The sequence below is a fragment of the Anabrus simplex genome, chromosome 4, assembly GCF_040414725.1.
Source record: "Anabrus simplex isolate iqAnaSimp1 chromosome 4, ASM4041472v1, whole genome shotgun sequence".
Classification (NCBI taxonomy): Eukaryota; Metazoa; Arthropoda; class Insecta; order Orthoptera; family Tettigoniidae; genus Anabrus; species Anabrus simplex.
The window spans coordinates 343,111,853-343,128,100 of record NC_090268.1 but is presented as its reverse complement, the minus strand read 5'-3'; the positions used below and the strand labels follow the sequence as shown (position 1 = coordinate 343,128,100).

Here is a 16,248-nt window from a genome sequence, read left to right as displayed (position 1 = left end):
ACTGCATACAGTAATTAACCAGTATCTCTCACCAGAAATGCTGTAATAAGTCACAATTATTGTGCTGTTGGCTGCATGTGGCCTGACATTGTCATGCAGCATCACAACGCCTGTTGAGAGAAGTCCAGGTCGTTTTCTAGGAACTGTGACCCGTAAATGCTCCAGGGTGTCACAGGAACTAGCAGCATTCTTGTCTGGAGTTGAGCCAAGTGTACATTCATTGTGCATTGTGATAGCCAACATTCGTATGTTCAAGCCTGACTGAGTGGACTGTGTAAAGTGACTGTGGCAGGTGCAAAGCAAAGTGAAAGTTGAAACCTGTCAATGAAGATAAAATGAGGGAGGACCAATTCAGGTAAAGACTGCCAGCCGAAGAGCCGCAGTGAGGACAACAGGCTTTTGTAAATAGCCGGCAATTTGTGAAGTGTTGTCATTCATTGTCAAGTATAATTGTGAGTGTGTATGTGTACTAATAGGGCCATCCTTGATGAAATTAGTTCAATAAAATGGCCAGTGTTATTCATAACATTATTATTTTAATGACTTTAATATTAACATTTTAAAACTGTATATACACAAAGAACTTAAATAAAGACTAACAAAAATCAAAGCACTATTTTTATTAAAATGTTGGAGTACCCATGAATTGCCTCAGGATCTTTGTCGTTACTATTACCACTGTCATCTACATACGTTGCCATGTATGTTTTGGCATCTCCAGCTCTCTGAGTCCATCATGCAGGCTCTTTGATACTAATCTCATACTTGAAACGATGATTGGGATGTTCCATTGATTTTGGATGGGCTCGATTAGTTTGGTATACCTGCATGTCTTTTCCTGGTTTGATTATAAGTTGTTATTGGTTGGTATCGCTATATCATTTAGGCAAAGCATTCAGCATCATTTGACCATCAACATCAAATCCAGTCTATTTCTTGAGACAGCGCATTCAGTAAAATTTGTATCATCCCAGTAAAGACATTAATCATCATTTTCAAGCATAGGTTCAGGTTGGTATTTGTTATGTATTGTGGGTCATTTAAAAAAATATTATTAAAGGGAAAATTTATGTTTGAGTAAATAAGCATTTGGATTATTTGATTCAGGTAAAAATAATAATAATCGTATGGCCTCAGCTACCATGTGCAGACATTTCGATTTGACGCCATCTGGCTGTCTGCTCGTCAGTTTCGACGTTACGTTTTACTCTAGGTCCGCTAGATGACAGACAGAGTAAACCGGATCTCTCTTGGGTGTCTATGGCTGAGATTTAATTAATTTTGTCGGGTAAACACCAAATGTGTCACCAGAGATCTTTTACATGCTGACATCGTACGACATGGAGTGTAGAATGGACTTTTTTCCGCCCTTCAAAAATCCGACTACCTCTGCCGGGTTTGAACCCGCTATCTTGGGATCCGGAGGTCGACACTCTACCTCGGATCCACAGAGGTGATTGGATTTGGTAACATGTCCATTAGGGGAAAAATTCTGGTTTTCAGATTCTAGAAAATGGTCATGAATGTTGGTCAAGATATTCCTTTATTACTCCTATTATTCAGCATAAATAAGTGTAATTTATGATGATGTTTAAAAGAAAGTTTTCTTTTCACAGCTCCCTCAGTGTGTGGTAGCCCAGACAAGCTCGTGAACACTACTATTACTGGTACCAATTACAGTATTGGTGCTGTCATAAGTTATCACTGCCCTATGGGTCACCGTCTGGTGGGAAGTGGAAACAGGACTTGTACCAAGGATGGTTTCTGGTCAGGGATGGCTCCATCATGCAGATGTAAGTATCATAGTTCAGTGTCACAAAATAATGGCTATCTACAGTTAACAAATATTATTTGTAAGTACCGGTATAGGCCTACTGGTTTATGAAATTATACTATTGTATAATTCTTCCCAAAGTATAGTAGTATAAGTATAAGAGTATTTAAAATAAGAAGTGTGAGGATGAAGACATGTATTTCACACCTTTTATTCCCCATCAGACAACATAGGCTGATCATAGAACACTAATATGTAAATGTTCCAAAAAATGATGTAAATTATGTAAAAAAAAAATACTTTGGTCTAAAAATTTCACAATCATTCAAAGTATTATAATTTTAACAGTCCAATCAAAATTGAGTCAAGTAAGCTTGAGTTTTTCACAGCTTTAAATAACATTACAAAAGCAGCTGCATTTTTTATTAGAGAGGCCACTTACAATAAATGTCTTTCAGAGTCCCCAATTATCTCTGCATAAAGAATTAATCCCTTACAGCAGTGGCTTTCATAGTGTGGGGCGCAAACCACAAGGGAGGACACAAAGTGTTGAAAAGGGGGCTGCAACATACTTTCCTACAGATAAAATGTTTTAACTAGTCTGAATAAATTAGATTAGAAGCACATAGGAGATAAAATATACAGATAGGAGAGCTTTCGGTGAATTAAAGGTGCAATTGCCATGAATAACAAAATAAAATAAAATATTCTCTTCATGAGCACTTAATAAAATCCATATTGTAGAGTTGACCACTCAGCCTTGGCCATTATATCTTCCAGGTAGCAGTGGAAATGTGTATTGGAAAGAAGCATTATTTTTGCAGGAAGGGAACAGTAGCAATTTAGCAGTTAGATTGTTGTCAAACTAACTAGTGATCAGCAATTTTGCCATTTGAGGTTAAATGTTCATATGCTTTCAATTCATCTCATTGGATAAATGGTCAGCATAGTGGCTTTTAGTTTACAGGGTCCTGGGTTTCTTCTTCTTCCTAACCCTTTTCTCAACTTATTGGGTCCCAGAGGCAGACCCAGGGAGGGGCTAATGAGGGCTTTAGCCCTCCCCCCACCACTCGAGTTTCATTTAAGAGTTTGATTACACTTTCCAGATTTTTGGGCTCAGGGGCTTGATGTTGGATCAAATATATCAGATAAATTTATTGGAACCCAAGCACTGATTTTAAATGAGCAACGTCTGGCATTTTATACATACTGCTTCAGCCATCAACTGAAATTGGGCATAACTAAAACCAGAGATATTAGGCGAATTAAGAATAATATCATATTTCAGACAGCATTTGTGACAACATTTGTCTCTGCTTCTGTGGAAAGACTGTCTGCTCTTCAGAGAGTATTATTAGAACCTGATATCAGTGAATCAAAAAAAGATCAAGTTGAAAGCAGTTTATCATACTCATTCGGTAGAAAGACATTATTAGCTTCATTGTATTTCAGCAACTATTATTACATGTTATAAGGCTTCTTGAACAAGCAGAAAAAGATCCAGACAGTGAGGCGTTATGTAAAGCTGTTGCATTAGGTGCGGCCAAAAAGGTGCGTATATTAGTTCTGTAACAATTTCCTTAAAATAAACCTGGGAAATGTCAATACTAAAAAACCAAACCCAAACCCCACGGTACTACAGCCCTTGAAGGGCCTTGGCCTGCCAAGCAACCGCTGGTCAGCCCAAAGGCCTGCAAATTACGAGGTGTCGTGTGGTCAGCACGACGAATCCTCTCGGCCATTATTCTTGGCTTTCTAGACCGGGGCCGCTATCTCACCATCAGATAGCTCCTCAATTCTAATCACGCAGGCTGAGTGGACCTCGAACCAGTCCTCAGGTACAGGTAAAAATCCCTGACCTGGCCGGGAATCGAACCCGGGGCCTCCAGGTAAAAATGTCAATACTACAGAAGTAAAATATTCCAATTACTTGTTTTTGCTTTGTGGCTTAGTATTTTTCTAAGTTAGGCCCTCCTTTTAGGGAATCCTGGATCTGCCTCTGTTGGGGCCCAAAGTTGGTCTTAATACACATCTTTGTTTGCATACAACCCACCAAACCACAGACCACCACAGAAAAATGCAATAGTAAAAACATCCCTCCACGTTGGGTAGGCATCAAAAGGGCATCCAACCGTAAAACATGGCTAAATCCATACAAACTACTGTACTGAACCCTAGTAATTGGGGAAAAAAAGGCCAGGAAAAAAAAGACAGTATTTCAGTTCAAACTAAATATTGCAAAAGACCTTACAGCTGCTATTTCCGATATTGCACCAACTTTTGATAAATTTATTTCTCAAAGACAGACTGATCTGTAAAACTGAACTTTGATATTTAAATATTTGATTTTCTTTACACAGAAAAATGAGTTACATCTTACTTAAATAGTGTTTCATTTCAATATACCGGTATTTACAATAAATTGGTCAATTTTTATTGTAGGCCAATAGGGAACATGCATGATCCGGGGTTTTAATTAAAAATATGCTAATCTGATTCAAAATTGCATGCAGAATTCAAAAATGTGATCATAATGTACAAATAATAACTTGAAACATGATAAAAATCTACGAAAATGTCACGTCACGCAAGTACGCGATCTCATTGGCCTGACGTCATCGTACAGGTTGACTGAATTAGCAGACGAAATAACACACAGTGTGCTGTGAGAAGCAGGATACACTTCGCGTATTTCTACTTTACGTTAGTGTCTAGTATGGTTAAATTCGAGGTCTATACATTGGATAATAATCTGAGTGGTATATTTTAGACTTAAAATGAATCCTGCGCAGACAGTGAGGCAGAAAACTTATAAATGGTGTAGAGTTCCGATGTGCAATAGCATACCAAACAAATTGTTTATAAACGTTCCAAAGACGCTAAAACTAGGGAGAAATTGATTTTGGCGAGCTGGAGAAATGCTGGTGATATATCGGAAAAGTCTACAGTTTATTTTTTTGAAGATTTTAACGTAAGATGAATTTGTTTGAATTTTCAAATCACTTTTCCATGTCAGCTGTTCTACTTTAAATTTTAATGTATGATGCTTTATTTAAATGCTTCAATTACATCTTGGAATATGAAAGTAATAAACAGTGCATTAAATAATGCTGATTATTAAAGTATTCTCCAAACCTAACCTATGTTTTGGGTGATCCATGTCAAGATAATAAATCAAAGGGGTTATGAACCATTTTGACAGCTCTAATTCTACCAATATATCTTGGCATGGGACAGTTATGTATGTCTTTAATGAAGAGCTTAATTGGTAAAGAAATTTAGGCTATATCTAAATACTCTATAATGTAACAAAGAATAGCGTGTACATCATGAAAGGAAACAACGTGAATTTAACAAATGTATAACTCTACACAAAACCAATGCTTGTCTGTTGGGGTCTTATAAGTTAATAACGCTCAATTATAATAATTATCATAATATTAATGAAATAAATAACATAATTGCACACAGGTGAAAATAGTGATGTAGGTGTTTAAAATATTATCCAACTCAGCCTAAGTTTTAGGTTATACAAGCCAAGTCAATAAACCGAAGGGTAAAAATACCGCGCGAGTTGCCCGTGCGGTTAGGAGCGCGCAGCTGTGAGCTCGATGCTGAGGCTGTACCTAAGGCCACGGCCGCTTTGTTCCCATTCCTAGGCCTTTCCTGTCCCATCGTCGCCATAAGACCTATATGTGACGGTGTGACGTAAAGCAAAAAAATAAAAGTCACAGCACCCAAAGACATTCCTGTATTGAGCGACTAAAATGTCACCAGGACACTTTTCTTTCCTGATATGCTCAGCTTGTTAAAAGCCAAATGTAATTAATGTTATTGGCTTCACGCCCCGCTAACTACTTCTACGATTTTCGGAGACGCCGATGTGCAGTAATTTAGTCCTGCAGGAGTTATTTTACGTGCCAGTAAATCTACCGACACGAGGCTGACGTATTTGAGCACCTTCAACTACCACCGGACTGAACCAGGATCGAACCTGCCAAGTTGGGGTCAGAAGGCCAGCACCTCAACAGTCTGAACCACTCAGCCCGACTTGTGAAAACTAGATGAAGTCATATTTATCTTTATCATGTTTAACTTTTTCCCTCCACAAAGATATTTAATTCTCTTTCATGGGCCCCGGAAGTGGGTAGGCCAGTTGTCCCAACCATAAATATATATTTTTTGGGGAATGATTGATTATAGCCCTATAGTACTATGATCTTTCTTTCTTTCCTTCTTTCTTTCTTTCTTAATCAGTTTATCCTTCAGGGTTGGTTTTCTCTCGGACTCAGCGAGGGATTTCACCTCTACCACTTCAAGGGCAGTGTCCTGGAACGTGAGACTTTGAGTATGGTGATGACACTGGTGAGGAGGGCCATTACCTCACCCAGGCGGCCTCACCTGTTATGCTCAACAGGGGCCTTGTTGGAGGATGGGAGGATCGGAAGGGATAGACAAGGAAGAGGGAAGGAAACGGCCGTGGCCTTAGGTGCCTGGAGGAGAAGTAGGAAAATACGAAAAACCACTTCGAGGATGGCTGAGGTGGGATTCGAAACCCTTCTACTCAGTTGACCTCCCGAGGCTGAGTAGACCCCGTTCCAGCCCTCGTACTATTTGTTTTCAACTTTCATGGCAGAACCGGGAATCGAAACCGGGCCTCCGGGAGTGGCACACATTAACCACTACACCACAGAAGCGGACTAGTACTATAATGCTACCTATATGTTTATGTTAGTGCTGAAATCCGATTTCTTACTTTACTATTGCTGAAAGCCCGAAAATGTAATGTTATTCTTTAATAGGGGAGTCAGTCTGGAAGGAAATGTTGAAAGTGATGTGATATCTATCCAGGTTCGTTGTTATCCTAATACTATGGGTTACAGTACATTGCACGTATATAAAAGACACCACTTACAAACTTGCTTGTTATCCGCGAATTTCTGCGGCCACAAAAGTCACTATTTTTCAAGAATGATGACATTTACACATGATAGATTGTCTGACTGTGCTGTTTTGAACCTTTCTTCCGTCATTTCTAAGTTATTCGCGATCATCAATAATAAACAATCGGCTTTTAGCAACGGCTGATGCACAACGGCTGGTAGAGCTCCATGCGGTACTGGATCGTGACGTCACAGCGCGCCGCTTACGTCAGAGGCCGTTTCACTCGCCTTGCGGAAAGGCACTATTAAATATTTTTTTAATGGTAGAAAACAAGGCAACATACCACAGTGTAATACGTTTACGTACTATTTCATTGGTGTACTTTTCAAAAAAAATATTTTTGAAAATGATGCATGTTCCCAATTCAATACTTTGTTACTTGAATCATGAGTAAAAACAGATGATTAATATGAACAGAAACACAGATTAAACTAAATAAAAACTGAGACTATGACACTATGACTTCCACCACTTTTTTAATATATATAATTGGCTTAATGTCGCACCAACACAAATTGGTCTTATGGCGATGATGGAAGAGGAAAGGGCTAGAAGTTGGAAGAAAGCGGCCATGGTCTTAATTAAGGTACAGCCCCAGCATGTGCCAGGTATGAAAATGGAAAACCATCTTCAGGGCTGCTGACAGTGGGGTTAGAACCCACTATCTCTCAAATGCAAGCTCACAGCTGCGCACCCTTAACCACGCAGCCAACTCATTTGGTCTATGACTTCTATTTTGATAGAAAGGCTGGGGAGAGGGATCTGACAATATTTTCTTTTGACAGGGAGATGGAAAAAAGATAAGATATTTGAAAACCAATCCTTAAAGGGATTATGAAGGGTTCCTAAACAATTTAGTATGGGAGGAAAACCATGATGGTTACCAGTATTCAGAAAAGTACCTAAAATATCAATGTTTAGGAACTTCTTTTTTTTTTTCAATTCGCTTTATGTTGCGCCAACACAGATAGGTCTTATGGCGACAATGGCTGGGGAGGGGGACCTGACAATATTTTCTCTTGACAGGGAGATGGAACAAAGATAAAATATTTGAAAACCAATCCTTAAGGAGATTGTGAGAGTTCCTAAACAATTTAGTATGGGAGGAAAATCATGATAATTACTCTATTCAGAAAAGTACCTAAAATATCCAAGATGGGATAGGGAAGGCCCAGGAGTGTGGAGGAAACGCCCGAGGCCTTAATCAGGGTACAGACCCAGCATTTGCCTGGTGTGAAAATGGGAAATGAATGGGAGATGGATCTTCGTAGTGAGTTTTTATGACTGGATGCCCTTCCTGATGTCAACCTCATCAGAGGAGTTAGTTCGATAATAATAATAATAATAATAATAATAATAATAATAATAATAATAATAATAATAATAATACCATCCTTATGGTGAAATAAATACATATCTGCCTCCTACTCAGAGAGTCTGAGTTCATTTTCCAACTCATCCAAGGTTGCTTTAAAAGGAAGTGCCAGAAAAAAAAAGGAAGAATGAAGGTATCAGCCATTGAGAAGCAAGGGCATGTAAATGAAAGACATACTATGCCTCACTATGCCTAATACCATGAGGGTTGGAAGAGAACAAGAACTGATCTTCACCGGGCAAGTTAGCTATCCGGTTAGGGATGTGCAGCTGTGAGCTTGCATCCGGAAGATAATGGGTTCAAACCCCATTGTTGACAGCACTGAAGATGGCTTTCCGTGGTTTCCCATTTTTACACCAGGAAAATGCTCGGGCTGTACCTTAATTAAGGCCACAACCGCTTCCTTCCCATTCCTAGACCTATCCTATCCCATCGTCACCATAAGACCTATCTGTATCGGTGCAACGTAAAGCAAATTGTAAAAAAAAAAAAATTTTTTTAACTGTTCTTCAAGGGAGGTCATATAGAAAAGATGAAAGTGAGGAGCCTAATGCAAGTAAGTAGAAGTAATGTCATTATCAGCTGGAGACCCAGTGGTCACCAACCCACTTGAGAGGCCCTGAGGATCCCCATTTTAGCTACCTTTTATGACAGACAGGAGATTTCATGGGTGTTGTAATGCTCCCACTGACAGTGGGAAACTCATCCAATGATTTTAATCTTGGACAGAGGTCTGAGGAGTCACTCAGCCCTTCAAGGCCAACAGAGGATCTGTCTAATATGAGAGACAGTGAGTGGAGCAAATCAAGAAAACTAAGCAATATATTTGAAGTTGACATTCTGACAGTCCAATAACTGCAGGCCATGTTGCTAGGCAGGCCAAGTCCTTTAATAGGCTTTCTTTGCTAACAGGTTTCTTAATAACTCCTGGTACATCTAGAAATATTTCTAATTGATCGATAGGTTTTTTAATGTATTTGCTTCATATACTCTTGTAATTCTTTAAATCACTCGCTCATCATTGATCTACATTTAGGGGTGTCATGAAGTGACAGATTCCCTATCGGTTGTTTACCTAGATTTTTCCTAAATGATTTCAAAGTAAGTTGGAAATTTATCAAAAACCACTCTAGATAAATTCTTCCAATCACTAATTCCTCTTCTTCAATAACTATGCTGAAGAAATGAATTTGCTGAAGTCCTTGCTGGTTGACTAGTGTACCCTTTGACCAAGTGAAAGGTGTTCTTACTTGGTTACATAATACGTTGTCATTTCTGAGAAGGTCAAATGAGCATCTGACAGAGGATAAATAAGTGTGCATCTGCATAGAGATTGCAGTTAGCTTCTGGCGTTCACCAGGATGAAAGGGAAAGACTACCTAGGTAAAGCTGCTGACAACCCATTGTGAAATAGAACAAGTTTTAGAATCGTACACTAATTGCTTTTTATTTTTTAAATATTTTATTTGTTGCTAATGTATCATAAGTATGATTGCAAGTTACTGAAAGTAAATTTCTTTCTATGATATACTCTTTATACCAGTATTCAGTGAAATGATGGGAAATCCATCAGTTTTGCTTCTTGAAGCATCCAGAATTATATCACTGGAATAGTTTTTTATATTTTTTCATGTAAAATTTGTCCAGAAAGGTCACAGTATTTATTTTCCATGGATTATTTTATATATTTGTTATTTTAAGCTGTAGGCTACTAATCTTGTGTTTATTTTTCAGCAATAGTACCTAAAAGACAGAATATATTTTGTTTTCCAAGTTGAGTAGAAAATAATGTCTGTACGACTTGAAACAAATAACACTACAAACATAAAATCCACATACTCCTCTATTTTATAAGAGAAGTCTGCACAAGTCCTGCTTTTAAATTATAACATTTTGTATCTTTTATAATGTTTACTGTAATGCTTAGATATTAGTCTCTGATCGCAATTAACTGAATCAGCAGTACACTATAGTACACTGAGCTGCCATTATTAGTAGTCGTGTAAGAGTGCTCCATGTAACAGCTTAAGAAGGTGTCAATTATGGGTTATTCTGCTGCTTAGGTTCAAACCTGGCTATTATGAATACTAAGCTACCATAATTTGATCCAGATATGCAGTAAGGCAGTACCGGTAGTATTAAATTTGAGATTCATTTGTGGTTTGAGAAATTCTGTTGCACAAACATAAACTTTCAAGATGAGGAGATGATCAAAAATCAAGTTTCTAGCTGCTGAAGCAATGTGTTTTGAATAAGATAGTGTTTTGTACTATATTTTAGACCTCTTTTTTTTACATTTATCTCCAAATTAGCCACTATCTTGTGCACAATCTGACAAATAACACTTTATATAAAATACATGTTATTTGATATTTTTTACTGTTTTTGTTTAGTAAAATTGTACTGATTTGTAGGTGATTGATTTCTAAAAGATAATATTAACTTTTTCAGATATAGACTGTGGTGCCCTGAATGGTATTGAACATGGCCTAGTAAGGTTAGAAGAAAACCGCACAACACATGGTGCTTCTGCCATTTATACCTGTCATGAGAACTATACTCTCATTGGTCATGAGAAGCGAACATGTGGAGATGATGGGCGCTGGGCTGGAGAGGAACCTCATTGCTTATGTAAGTTACCATATGCAGTAAATTTTACATTCAAGTTAGATCAGCAATATGATCTCATAGAAAGATAGAGTAGAAACTTTGCTGTTTTTTTTTTTTCATATCAAAACAAACAAAATTCTAATCCATGTCCGGGAGTATTTTGCTGTAATGAGTCATACAGCATCATTTAAATTGTTAATGCTCTTATTGGCATATCATTGATATAATTAATATGTAATGAAGTACACAACACACTGAATCCACCTTAGCTAAACTTTAATTTTACATCACAATTATCGTTACACACTAATATATAAAAACAGCTCACTCCCATCTTTGCTTTCCTGCCACCTTTCACACTTGGCAAAGATTGCCAATTTTCAGTTTTGAGTTCGTTCAAGTCCACTAGGGGATGGCCTACACCGCTCCCCCTCCAGTAACCAAGTTATGATACAAAGACAATATAAACATATACAAATACATATACATATACCATAACCACAAGAATATTAAATATATACAACATCATCCAGATAGCGAGTGGGAAACCTGACTGGTTGTTACCACTTTCTCCTTGCTGGGTTTGTTCTGGGAATCCATCGTTGATCCATCAGTGGGCAGAATCCTTGCAAGACAGCTGTTTGTTCTTCATGACGAGTTGTAGAATTCAATTATGCAATGAAGTACACAAAAAACTGAATCCACCTTAGTTAAACTTTAATTTTTCATCACAATTATCATTACACACAAATATACAAAAACAGCTCACTCCATCTTTGCTTTTCTGCCGCCTTTCTCACTCGGCAAAAGATTGCCTATTTTCGGTTTTGAATCCAGTCAGGGGGCGGCCTACAAATACATACTGTATCAACTTTTAAGGTGAGAGTGTTCATGCCACGTGATGCCCATGCTTTGATCGACCAGTGCTTTTCTCATGACAAATTCTGGGGCAAGTAAGAAGAGGAATGGTGGCAAAATGTACCCTTGTCTGACACCAGTCTGTATGTCAGAAATAGCAAAGGTGCCTGCATCAGTATTTATGCAACAACTCAAATCGATATACTGTATAAGTTCTGGAAAACATGGATGAAGCAATCAGGAATTCCATATAGGCATAAAATATTCCATACTGTCAAATGCCTTTTTGAAGTCATGGATCAGTTCTGAATGACTTTAATGTAAGATGCTTTCACATCTTTCCTCTAAAAGACTAATACATTAAACATCTATTTCTTTTCCACTTTAGTTGACTGGTGTCCAGATCCACCAGAAGTTCATGGTGGAACAGTTGAAACATCAGGGAGAAGAGCAGGCTCTACAGCAACATACACCTGTCAGAATGGTTTTATCCTCTTTGGACAACCGGTAAGTTACAAGACCAAAAGAAAGAAGTAAGTGATCACAGAATAGTAGCAATTCCCAAGGAAATTTATTTCAGAATAAGAAAACTGAAACATACTATACTCCTGATACATTGATGCAACTTTCTTAGTCATGTCTTTCTCCTCATAACTAAAATATTACAACATAGGCCACAGATAATTTGTTCATGTTTTTAAGCAAAGAAAAAAAAATAGTATATAGATGCAAAAAGTGACTAAAACTATCAACATTTTTCACCAAAACTACATTACTCCTTTCATCTACTCCTTTGAAACAAATGTTAGTATTTTTCAGTGTCTTGTAGTCTGTGCATTTTTGCATTTATTTCTGCTTCCTCCGTTTGGAGGCTGCCGAAAAGACACAGCTTACATGAAAAGTATTGATGACAGCTACAAAGGCAGTATAGAGTATATTGTCTAGAAAGGATCAGTATACTATATTATTCCTACTACTCAGTAAAAATCATGTCAGTCAATATTTTGAAACCTATGAGGAACTCTTTATAGGACAAAGATATAGCTAAGAGAGACTACAAGGAGTGTAAATGATTTCTGACTATTGTCAACGAGGCTTCCAGGGTCACTAACCCAATGTCCTTAATAAATTGGTTATCCAAGTTCAATTTCTTGCAAAAGTTGTGAAATATATGAGTTATGGTGCCTCTTGCTCCGATCATCAATCCTAATGATAATGTTCATGAAGATGAAAGTGAGGTAAATCCAACAAATTGAATCAGATTTTCATAACCAACTTATAATGTGTAAATGGAGTTTTGTTGTGCAATACCATTACATGCAGAACACACTTTAAGGAAGTCTTAAAATTGAAAATTGAAGCTGGTCTGCACTAAATTTAATGAAAATATAAACTATTTTTACAAACTTAACAGTCGTTACTACATTCAATTGTTTTTCTTTTTCTTAAGTGTCCAGCAAATGGAACTGCCGACAAATGGCTGACAGTGTCGACAACAAAGTCTGATGTAACATACTCCCACCTTGAGTAGCAGAAGGCTACTCAACAATACCAACAAACACAAACCTCTTGTTTACAAGTCAAGTCTGTCATGAACTCTCACTACTCGACCACTTCGAGTAAGAATTGGATCACCACTGTAGTCATCCTTTGGTACAAGTGAAGAATCACAATTTGTAGAGAGCACAATAGGGTCATCAGAAGATGCTTCCAATGGATAAATCCTTTGTATTGGATGTAATAACACGCCCTGACCAGTTCTGAGATTCACTGTTCTGACAACATCATCCTTACCAGGTATAACTTCAACTATGTATCCCAATGGCCAGTTTATACGCTTGAGATTATCACACCCAATCAACACAACGTCCTCCACAGCTACAGTACTGGCGCCCTCTTTGTCATGATGTGACACCAACTGCCCCAGGTATTCACTTCTGAATCTTTTCCTCAAATCCCATTTCAAAGTTTGTTTGTACCTAAACCTCCCTTTGAGGCTCTGTATGTCTATCATATTGAGATCAGGAACACCAATCTCCCTTACATCTTGAAGGAATAAATAAGGGGAGAGAGACACTAGTTCAGAACCTTCTTCCATGATATAAGACAAAATTTCATCAAACTCTCAGTCACATAATGTAGTCATCATCTCCTTGTAAGTAAGACATGACCTGCCCAACATCCTCTTCAATAAATCTTTGAGAAGGCTTATCGAATGCTCCCACCATCCACCCTACCAAGGTGCACCGGGGAGATTAAAACACCATTCAATGTGCCTAGCAGTGCTGTACTTAGATATTTCCTCCCAGTTCAGAGTTCAAAGCAAATTAGAAGCCCCACTGAAGTCCGTCCCTTTGTCACTGTAGATAACAGAACATCTTCCTCTGTGAGCCACAAATCGATGAAGTGCTTGCGAGAATGCTTCCATCGAAACTGACACCATGCAAGTACAGAGGCGCACCCACATTTTAATTCCACCTTGTAGATATAAGAGCTTGGTTAAATCCAATCCAATCCAACAATCTCAAACAAGGCAGCATCCCGTACTTGACTGGATGGAAGTGGAGGTGAAATAACTTCAAGATGTCTTTCATTGTATCTCTTGCACATGACGCACAAAACTGACCTTATAGCTCTCCGACCGTTTAAAATCCAGTAACATTCCCTGAGGTTATTTATCAGCATTTGCAATCGTACATGTCATTGTATCTTGTGTTCCGCCATGATTAACCTCTTCACAACCTTGTGTTGTGATGGAAGTACTGCAGGCTGACAAAAGTCTTTATGTTCACCTCTGTAGGTGATCTTTGTTTTCAGCCTAGTTATTTCTTCATCATCTTGAAACACTCTGAGCGTTTGCAGTCTGTCATCCCTCTACCCAGGAAAAGAGTCCTCTTGAATAAACTGAACAACTGTTCTCTCTGCAGTGGCATACTCCTCCACAGTTAATTCCTTTCTCTGACGTAGATCTGTAGGTAAACAGATATTATCTATAAACCTTAGCAACCACCCCAACATGCAGGCAATTCTTACAAAATTAGAGAAGTATTTGAAATACCAGTCCTTTTGATTCTCTGAAACCAAACAGTTAACATTCACAACAGCTGGGGATCTAAACTTTTCCATGTTGATCTCATCTTCATTGGGATCATCATTGCGAGCAAACTACTTTTCTGGTGATTCCTTCAACTATGCAGGTCCCTCCCACCATCTAGAAGCAACTAATTGTTTATTTTTGCAGCCCCTGGAAGGTAAATCTGCAGGGTTAAGTTTTCTTGGAACATACTTCCAAGATTCAGAGTAAGTGATGTTCCTAATTTCATAAACTCGATTTCTGACGAAGACCATCCATTTGTTCTCCCTGGTAATCCATGGAATTACTGTAGTAGAATCACTCCAGAACAAAGTCTTCACATTTTTTGATCCCAATCCATCCAGAACTGAGTTCACAAGCCTTGCTCCTATAGTTGCCGCCATAAGCACCAAACAAGACACAGAAATCTTCCTTATAGGCAAGACTTTTGTCTTGGCAGCCAACAGATGAAGTTGAAAATCGTCACTTGTCTCTACCCTGAGGAAAACTACTGCTGCATATGCCTTTTAACTGGCATCACAAAAGGTGTGTAAACTGCATTCCTCTATATTCACAGGTTGCTGTACTTATTAGGGGATACTAATTTCTTCTAATTGAGGGAGTTATTCATACCACAACAGAAATTCTTTCTTCTTCAACTTCTGTGTTCCAATCAAGTTCCATCTGCTGCATTTTCTGCAGAAGCAATTTAGGACATAATGTAACAGGACAACTAAAACCTACAGGGTCAAACACTTTGTGAAAGATCAACATGATTGTTTTCTTGGTAATGGTGTCAAAATGGAAATGTCTAATCCAACTCATGTTAACTTTGAGTTCATCACTTTCTTGATTCACAACAAACCCAATACTGCAGAATAAGATTTCTCATGAGTACTCTGACATTTTTTATTTGACCATTCCCAACCCCTATGCTCAAATTTGGCCTTTGCCATGACTTTGACTGATTCTGACATGAATGCATTGAGTTCAGCTTCAGTGTCCACACTGGAAACAACATTATCAACACAAAAACTGTGCAGAAACTTTTCTTGAATCATTCCTCAAGCTGTGAGCTGCTGGTAGTTCAACATTTTGTACTCACACGCAAACAAGCCTCTTGCCATCTAAATGATACCTGTCTTTTATTTTATGTAGGTTCTATCCTGTAGTTTGGGAGGAGAGTGGTCTGGTAAAGCACCCACGTGCAAGTTTGTAGACTGTGGAGCACCTCCAAATATAGATAATGGACATTATGATCTGCTTAATGGCACTACCAACTATGGCAGCTGGGTAGAATATTCTTGTGGAGATGATTACTGGCTTGATGGAACTGAACGACAAACATGCACCCGTGAAGGAAAATGGTCGGCAGACGCTCCTGCATGCATCTGTAAGTACTGTGTCAAATACAGTGTGGAAGTTAGTATTACAGTAGCTTAATTTTTATTTTGTTTAAGTTTATTTATGTAATATATTGTAAATATTTAACCATGTGAGCATAGAATCTTGATTATCTATTCAAGAGTTTTCCACTCTGCATATTGCCTGCAGCGTGTTTTGAAAACTTACGGTATAGTAGACAATTAAATTGACAGTATGCACTTTCCAATA

General features: G+C 38.1%; 1 protein-coding gene across 1 annotated transcript in view; it reads left to right on the top strand.

Moving 5' to 3' along the window:
- fw (furrowed) overlaps nucleotides 1-16,248 on the top strand; it is a 524,942-nt gene that overhangs the window by 456,558 nt on the left and 52,136 nt on the right. Inside the window, exons 9-12 of the mRNA XM_067146533.2 lie at nucleotides 1,617-1,793; nucleotides 10,545-10,724; nucleotides 11,950-12,068; nucleotides 15,793-16,027. Coding sequence (XP_067002634.2) covers nucleotides 1,617-1,793; nucleotides 10,545-10,724; nucleotides 11,950-12,068; nucleotides 15,793-16,027 — 711 coding nt within the window. The remainder of the gene's footprint in view (nucleotides 1-1,616; nucleotides 1,794-10,544; nucleotides 10,725-11,949; nucleotides 12,069-15,792; nucleotides 16,028-16,248) is intronic.